At 48.1% G+C, this 8,908-nt stretch overlaps 1 protein-coding gene across 1 annotated transcript; it reads left to right on the top strand.

Annotated features, from left to right (window-relative positions):
• The first annotated feature begins 3,801 nt into the window (after positions 1–3,801).
• gjd2b (gap junction protein delta 2b) lies at positions 3,802–8,676 on the top strand. The gene is made up of 2 exons (XM_066676286.1): positions 3,802–3,935; positions 7,833–8,676. The coding sequence occupies exons 1-2, from the start codon at positions 3,865–3,867 to the stop codon at positions 8,674–8,676; spliced, it is 915 nt and encodes a 304-aa protein (XP_066532383.1). The 5' UTR covers positions 3,802–3,864.
• Positions 8,677–8,908: the final 232 nt, after the last annotated feature.

The following is an 8,908-nucleotide window of genomic DNA, read 5'->3' as shown; positions in this document are numbered from 1 at the left end:
TGGATGTGTCTGAGATCCTGTACTAAAGCTGTTTTAAACATGACCACCTAACTCTATGGAGCATACATTTCATCAGTTGTTACACTATGAATATTATTTATAAAAATGATAGACATAATAAGAATATCACATCCATAAACAGGGGGGCTCATCTGTGGGGGGAAATGCAAATGAGACACATTTACTCAGCAGTTCATGAGCCAATGGTGGTTCTTGTGGGTGGAGACTGGTCCTAGGGGTCAGTACACCCCTCCCCTCCCAGGACACTGTACAGGATACTGACAGTAATGATACAGTAAGTGATAATGTTAATGATGTGTGGACAGGTATTCAAACACTCCTTGTTAAAGTTAGAGTTAAAGGAAGGGTTAGTAGTTCTTATGGATAAAGTATAGGTTGGTCTCCACAAAATAAATGGATGTCTATATAATGACCACACACTGTGTGTGTGTGTGTGTGTGTGTCCATGCTTGAGCAGTCAGGTGTGACGGTGGGTGTATGGAAAGGCTAATGCTGCACAAACAAAGCCTTGCTGCGTCGCTCAGATTAATCTCAATGAACTCTTATATAACTAGTCATCACACACACACACGCACACACTATTAATAAAGAATGCACACACTGTCAAATTACAGTCTTCATACAACGTTGTAACTTCTTCTGCATCAATTCTACAAACCAAACATGTTCAGGCCTGTTATTACTTTACCTTCCTCTAGATCTGGTCCTAAACCTTCCCCTGGACCTGGTCCTAAACCTTCCTCTAGATCTGGTCCTAAACCTTCCCCTGGACCTGGTCCTAAACCTTCCTCTAGATCTGGTCCTAAACCTTCCCCTGGATCTGGTCCTAAACTTTCCTCTGGATCTGGTCCTAAACCTTCCCCTGGATCTGGTCCTAAACCTTCCCCTGGATCTAGTCCTAAACCTTCCTCTGGATCTGGTCCTAAACCTTCCCCTGGATCTGGTCCTAAACCTTCCTCTAGATCTGGTCCTAAACCTTCCCCTGGACCTGGTCCTAAACCTTCCTCTAGATCTGGTCCTAAACCTTCCCCTGGATCTGGTCCTAAACCTTCCTCTGGATCTGGTCCTAAACCTTCCTCTGGATCTGGTCCTAAACCTTCCTCTGGATCTGGTCCTAAACCTTCCCCTGGATCTAGTCCTAAACCTTCCCCTGGATCTGGTCCTAAACCTTCCCCTGAATCTGGTCCTAAACCTTCCTCTAGATCTGGTCCTAAACCTTTCCCTTGATCTGGTCCTAAATCTTCTTTTAGATCTAGTCCTAAACCTTCCCCTGGACCTGGTCTTAAACCTTCCCCTGAATCTTGTCCTAAACCTTCTTCTAGATCTAGTCCTAAACCTTCCCTTGGACCTGGTCTTAAACCTTCCCCTGAATCTTGTCCTAAACCTTCCTCGGAATCTGGTCCTAAACCTTCCCCTAGATCTGTTCCAAAACCTTCCCCTGGATTTAATCCTAAACCCTCCCCTGGATTTGATCCTAAATCTTCCCCTGGATCTGGTCCTAAACCTTCCCCTAGATCTGGACTAAACACTTCCTCCTGCACCTACATCTAGGTGTCTTTAGAGAATCTGACACTGTTTCAATAATGGAACAGATTTAGTGCTGAACACTAAGCCTACACCTACCTCACATGATACCACACCCCCAGCGCTGGTTAAAGAGTCTTTGGCTGTGTTAGGACCATCCAGGTCATTATCAATACCTCCTTAACTACTGGTATGAGCTCTGCCATGTTCAAACACACTGTAGTTATCCTCTGCTTAAAAAGCAGAACCTTGATGCCTCAGTGGTCAGTAACAATCGACCGATATCTAAATAGCCGTTTTTATCTAAATTACTGGAAAATGGTTTTAAGGCTATGTACCACACTGAATCTGACCTCATTAAAGTAACAAAAGACCACTTGCTTTCTGCTGATTCAGGAAATGACACTATCCTTAGGTTACTGGACCTACGTTCTGCTTTTGACACAGTTGACCATAACATGGGTGGCAGTGGTGAGTTATGGTGAGTGGACCTGAGTTGCTTTGGCTCGTTCCTGGAACATTTTCAGTAAACATGGGCAGCTATTCCTCCTCCTCCTCTGCAAACTTGGGGTGTTCCTCAAGGGTCCATATTAGGGCCCCTCCTCTTTTCTCTGTACATGCTACAGTTCGGCTCAGTTATTATCAATCACAATGTCAGCTTTCAGCCTTTCACTAATGGTACACAGTTATATCCCCCCAATTAAACCTAATGAACATGGCTCATTGATGTCGCTGAAAAATTATGTCTTGAGGACGTTAAGAGATGGATGCCGGTCAATTTCCTCCAGCTCAGTGAAGGCAAGACAGAGGTCATTGTTTTTTGGTGCTCCCCATCTCTAATAACCTGGGTCATCTGTCTTCATGTGCCAAGTCTTCTGTGAGAAATCCTGGTGTTGTTTTGACTCAGACCTCAGATGTGATGAACCAATCAACCCTGTGGTGACAATGATTTTCTTCCAGTTCAGAAACACTGCAAAGATAAGGCTTGTCTTAGTTTTTTTTTTTATCTGAAGAAAGTCATTCATGCTTTCATTCCTTCCAGAACTGATTACTGTAACTCATTATAAATAGGGGTTAATCAGTCTCTATTTCAACATCTTCAATTAATCCAGGATTCTGCTGCAGGTCACTGACTAGCACTAAGAATGCGACCATATAACTCCAGTCCTCACTTCTCTACACTGGCCTCCTGTCTGTTACAGAATACAGTTTAAAGTGCTGTTAATGGTTCACTCCTTCTTATATTGTACAGGTTCATTTTAGAGTGGTTTCTAAATACACTTTTATTTACTTCTTACTTACTATGAATCATTCTGTGTAAAGCTCTCAGTAAATACAATGATGTCACCAGCGAGTGTGATGTCATGTTCACAGGCTTAGACATGATCTCACGTTGCTAACACTGCTAGCTGGACAAATGTAGAGTGATGTCATTCCCGTTATGCTAATCTGTGGTTTATGGTTATTACATAGTCCATTACTGTTATTACATAGGCATTACTGTCCTCACCAGAGGCGCTAACCCGACTGACACTGCTAACTGGTCAAGCACAGTTTTCTCACCTCCACTCAGTATGACAGGCTAATCATGTTCCTTTCCTTCATGCCCCACGCTAACACAGCTAAAAAGACTGTAGCCACCTGTTAGAATAACTGCTAACACAGCACAGGGCAGAGTCACTTTATTCATTCAGTATGAATTACATTAGCATCTTAACTGGACTTTTATTATACACTGTCACAGCGCCCTCTACTGACCGTTATCACTATCAGTTTATTATTGAGAGAGAGAGAGAGAGAGAGAGAGAGAGAGACAGAGAAACAGAGAGAGAGAGAGGCTCTGAAAGGTCTGAGAGAGAGAGAGAGAGAGAGAGAGATAGGGATGTAGGTAGAGAGAGAGGGAGGACTGAGCAGAGGGAGGAGTGTAAGTCTACTTAAAGCTGGATTAACACGAGGCAAATATTACACACAGCACACGACCTGTTTCAGAAGAGAGAGAGAGAGAGAGATAGTGAGGGATTGAGAGAGTGAGGGATAGAGAGAGTGAGAGAGGGATAGAAAGAGAGAGAGAGAGTGAGAGAGAGACGGAGAGGGAGAGATGGATAGAGAGACAGCAGTGTTAGTCTCGGCAGTGTTCTCTGTGTAGATCTCTGGCTTATCTGCAGCTCTGGATGGGAAACTGTAGCCGCGGGATCAGCTCCTCCTTTGGTTCTTCCTCGTGGTTCTTCTCTGGTGCTCCTGAGGTTGTTCGGTTCTCTCCTGAAGTTTTCAGGTTCTCCGTTGGTTCTCTAGTTCCTCCGTTCCTCTGAATGAACAGCCATGGGGGAGTGGACCATTCTGGAGCGGCTGCTGGAGGCAGCCGTGCAACAGCACTCTACAATGATCGGCAGGTGAGAGAGAGAGAGAAAGAGAGAGAGAGAGAGAGAGAGAGAGAGAGATACTGTTTATTTTAAATTTACAAGTGTAGAACTCACTGTATTTTTCAAAACAATGTTAGTTTATAGAACTAATCAAACAATTAGTTCTATAAACTAACGGCGGTGGAGATGAGACTCTGTGGTTCTAGAACTGGACTCAGTTGTGGAAAAACCCATAGAACTGTGCAGACCCACTGGGTTATGTTCAGATCCCTCTGCTCCACCCCCAAAATGACCCTCATTTCTGGGGCAGACCTGTGCACTTGCTGGGAGTGGAGGAGTGACTCTGGGGGACATGGGCAACTATTCCTCCTCCTCCTCTGCAAACTTGGGGTGTTCCTCAAAGGTCTAAATTAGGGCCCCTCCTCTTTTCTGTGTACATGCTACAGTTCGGCCCAGTTATTATCAATCACAAAGTCAGCGTTCAGTTTTGCACTGATGATGCACAGTTATAATCTTCCAATAAAACCTAATGACCACGGCTCGTTGATGTCGCTCACAAATTGTCTTGAGGACGTTAAGAGATGGATGGTGGTAAATTTCCTCCAGCTCGACCTGGGCACTTGCCCTTTGCTGAATCCCCAGTGAGAGAGCGGAAGCCCTACTGTGAGTGTAGGAGTGTCTCTGGGGGATGACCGAAGTGAAGAATACCGCCCCTCTAATCACAGCCCCCCCCCCCTGCCCTGACCACCAGCACCTCTAATCACACCCCCCCACCGCCCTGACCACCAGCACCTCTAATCACACTCCTACTCCGCCCTGACCACCAGCATCTCTAACCACACTCTCTCCCCACCCTGCCCTGACCTCCAGCACCTCTAATCACACTCCCCCACCCCACCCAGACCACCCGCACCTCTAATCACAGCCCCCCCCCCCCCCCCCCGCCCTGACCACCAGTACCTCTAATCACACCCCCCCACCGCCCTGACCACCAGCACCTCTAATCACACTCCCACCCCGCCCTGACCACCAGCACCTCTAATCACACTCCCCCACCCCACCCTGACCACCAGCACCTCTAATCACACTCCCACCCCGCCCTGACCACCAGCACCTCTAATCACACTCCCCCACCCCGCCCTGACCACCAGCACCTCTAATCACACTTCCCCACCCCGCCCTGACCACCAGCACCTCTAATCACACTCCCCCACCCCGCCCTGACCACCAGCACATCTAATCACACTCCCCCCCCCACCGCCATGACCACCAGTACGTCTAATCACACTCCCCCCACCGCCCTGACCACCAGCACCTCTAATCACACTCCCCCCCCCCATCCCCCCCCGCCCTGACCACCAGCACCTCTAATCACACACCCCCCACCGCCCTGACCACCAGCACATCTAATCACACTCCCACCCCGCCCTGACCACCAGCACATCTAATCACACTCTCCCCACCCGCCCTGACCACCAGCACCTCTAATCACACCCCCCCCCACCGCTCTGACCACCAGCACCTCTAATCACACCCCCCCCCCTCTGACCACCAGCACCTCTAATCACACTCCCACCCCGCCCTGACCACCAGCACCTCTAATCACACTCCCACCCCGCCCTGACCACCAGCACCTCTAATCACACTCCCCCTACTGCCCTGACAACCAGCACCTCTAATCACACCCCCCACCCCCCCCACCGCCCTGACCACCAGCACCTCTAATCAACCCCCGCATCAAAATACGTTCCTGTATAGAACCCTTCTCTAAAAGGTGCTGTATATAACCCTTCTCCATCAAAATAAAAAGGTTCTTTGTGTGTTTAGGGTACTATATAGAACCATTTCCGTTAATAAAGAACACTTGTAGGAGCTTCGGTGTTAAGTGAGATGAAAAATGTACTCTAGGACCCTCCTGGACCTTTAAGCCCCTCCCTGTACTGCTTAGGACTAGCTCCTTTCTCCCGTCGTCTGGAACACACTGTTCGTATCGAGCCCCATTATCCGTCCACTGTGGTGTCTCCCCCGTGCTCCGGATCCCGTCTGAGCCTGCTCCAAGGCTGTGGACTAGCCCCCCCCATGGAGAACAGGGTCCTGTGTGGACAGCCGTGTTGACTGATGTGGATGTGGTCTGGAGTCATGCTCCTGTTTATCTCACCCCTCACCGACCAACAGCCATCACTCAGAAACACTATTCACTAAATTAATATTACTGACTTACTTTTAACACCATTTCACTAACCCTGGCCACTTTATCAGAAACATTGTCCTCGTGACCCCTGAGTGAGACGGTTGTGTCCTCCGTCCTCCAGTCCATCAACAGCAGCATTTCTGACAGAGCTGCTCTCAGCTTAACAATAGCGCTGACGTGTGTGAAAACCTCCACACACAGCACTGCTGTGTGTTATACAGTCATATCAGCATCACACACACACACACACACACACACACACACACACACACACAGACACACACACACACACACAGGCTTGTCTCCATGGCGTCAGGACACATTACACTGACATTCATTCATTTTGTGGACATTTACCTGGAACCTAATTATAACTGATGTTAGTCTAACGCTCCTCCCCCTACCCCTAAACCTCACCCCACCCCTGACCCTGACCCCACCCCTGACTCTCATCCCCAACCTGGACCCTTACCCTACCCCTGAATCTCACCCCCAACCTTGAATCTCACCCCACCCCACCCCTGACCCTCACCCTCACCCCTAACCCTCACCCCTAACCTGGACCCTTACCCCAAACCTGAATCTCACCCCCAATCCTGAACCCCACCCCCAACCCCTGGCGAGCTTCTGCCCTGAATGTGACAACAATGTTCTTAAACATAAAGGTGCTACAGAAGGTTCTTTGAATGACTTTTGGTTCCATAAAGAACCATTGTGGCTGATGCCTTTAAATAGTTAAAGTACCTTAAGATGGAGAGATGGATTTTAAAATGGTTCTTCACACTCACACATCTCTTCAATAAACATGGTTCTTTAAGGACCAAAAAGTGGTTCTGAGTAGACACAGGTTTAGAGACTTCATTTTTGTGTGGTCTTTAACTGTAATTATGTCAGAACTCTAACATACGCCGCTCTTTTGTGATTTCATGGCGACTGTGTGTCGTATTAAAATAATCATTTCATTCAATAAAAAGAACCTAAAAATGAAGCCGTGTGAAAAGTGAAGAGTTTATTGGGCACTGTGTTCGTTCTGAGCTCCATCAGGAAAAAGCTGCAGAAGACCGTGATTGGTTTGTTCTGTTCTTGAGGAGTTCTGCTGGGGGGTGATACCTGCTCCTATTTGTTATTATTGTTGTTATTTTCTGAGGGCAGGGACTGTCAGAATGTTTTAGTGGTGTATTGTGTGTTTTAGGAGGGTTTACTTTTGTAAATTCACTAGAACATAGATATCTCACTGAGAAATATCTACCTCTCTGCTGCATGACTCACTGACTTTTATTTATTTAAGAAGAGTCAATACTCTGCAAAAAATAAAAATAATACATTTAAACGGGCTATGATTGAATGTGTTAACTGTGTTAACTGTTCAAGCTTTTGGGCATTGAGTGACACTAAGGCATTATGGGAAATGTAGTTCCTGTGGTGAATTTACATGCTGTGTAACAGTATTCATTTATTCATTCATTATTTGTAACCTTTATCCAGTTCAGGGCTGGAATCACTGGAGAAGAGGGGTGTTTCTGATAAAGTGGCCAGTGCGTGTCAGTAGAGGGGGGTGTTTCTGAAAAAGTGGCCAGTGAGTGTCAGTAGAGGGGGGGTGTTTCAGATAAAGTGGCCAATGAGTGTCAGTAGAAAGGGGGTGTTTCTGATAAAGTGGCCAGTGAGTGTCAGTAGAGGGGGGTGTTTCTGATAAAGTGGCCAGGGGGGGTCTGTTTACAGTCCGTTGTGTTTTCCAGGATCCTGCTAACGGTGGTGGTGATCTTCCGGATCCTGATCGTGGCCATCGTGGGTGAGACGGTATACGATGACGAGCAGTCGATGTTCGTGTGCAACACGCTGCAGCCGGGCTGCAACCAAGCCTGCTACGACAAGGCCTTCCCCATCTCACACATCCGCTACTGGGTATTCCAGATCATCATGGTGTGCACACCCAGCCTGTGCTTCATCACCTACTCCGTCCACCAGGCCGCCAAGCAGAAGGAGCGCCGTTACTCCACCATCTACCTGAGTCTGGACAAGGAGACCGACTGCCTGAAACGGGACGACGGCAAGAAGATGAAGAACACCATCGTGAACGGCGTCCTCCAGAACACAGAGAATTCCAGCAAGGAGGCGGAGCCCATGTGCCTGGAGGTGAAGGACATCCCTCACTCCTCCCTCCGGAGCACCAAGTCCAAAATGCGGCGTCAGGAGGGCATTTCCCGCTTCTACATCATCCAGGTGGTGTTTCGGAATGCCCTGGAGATTGGGTTCCTCGTGGGGCAGTACATCCTTTATGGTTTCAGCGTCCCTGCTGTGTACGAGTGCGACCGCTACCCCTGCATCAAAGACGTGGAGTGTTACGTGTCCCGACCCACGGAGAAAACAGTGTTCCTGGTCTTTATGTTCGCCGTCAGCGGGATCTGTGTGGTCCTGAACCTGGCCGAGCTCAACCACCTTGGCTGGAGGAAGATCAAGACTGCCGTCCGGGGCGTCCAGGCCCGGAGGAAGTCCATCTATGAGATCAGGAACAAGGAGCTGCCCCGGATGAGTATGCCCAGCTTCGGACGCACCCAGTCCAGCGACTCGGCTTACGTTTAAGGTGGACTGGAGGAATCACCGCAGATATTGGAGCTCTAAAACTGTCACCTAATCTGGCTTCTTTTTTGAAGCTAGTGAGGCACTTGTCAGCTTTGTGTTTCATGGAGAAACTGACCAAACAGCTTTATGGATATCTATGGTTTCCCCCTGTCTATTGACTCAGCTTACACTTAAGGTGGACTGGAGGAATTACTGAAGATACAGGAACTCTACAACTGTCTCCAACTCTGGC

The sequence above is a fragment of the Hoplias malabaricus genome, chromosome 7, assembly GCF_029633855.1.
Source record: "Hoplias malabaricus isolate fHopMal1 chromosome 7, fHopMal1.hap1, whole genome shotgun sequence".
Taxonomy (NCBI): domain Eukaryota; kingdom Metazoa; phylum Chordata; class Actinopteri; order Characiformes; family Erythrinidae; genus Hoplias; species Hoplias malabaricus.
Note: the sequence above shows the minus strand (reverse complement) of the source record. Positions and strands in the feature narration are given on the sequence as shown.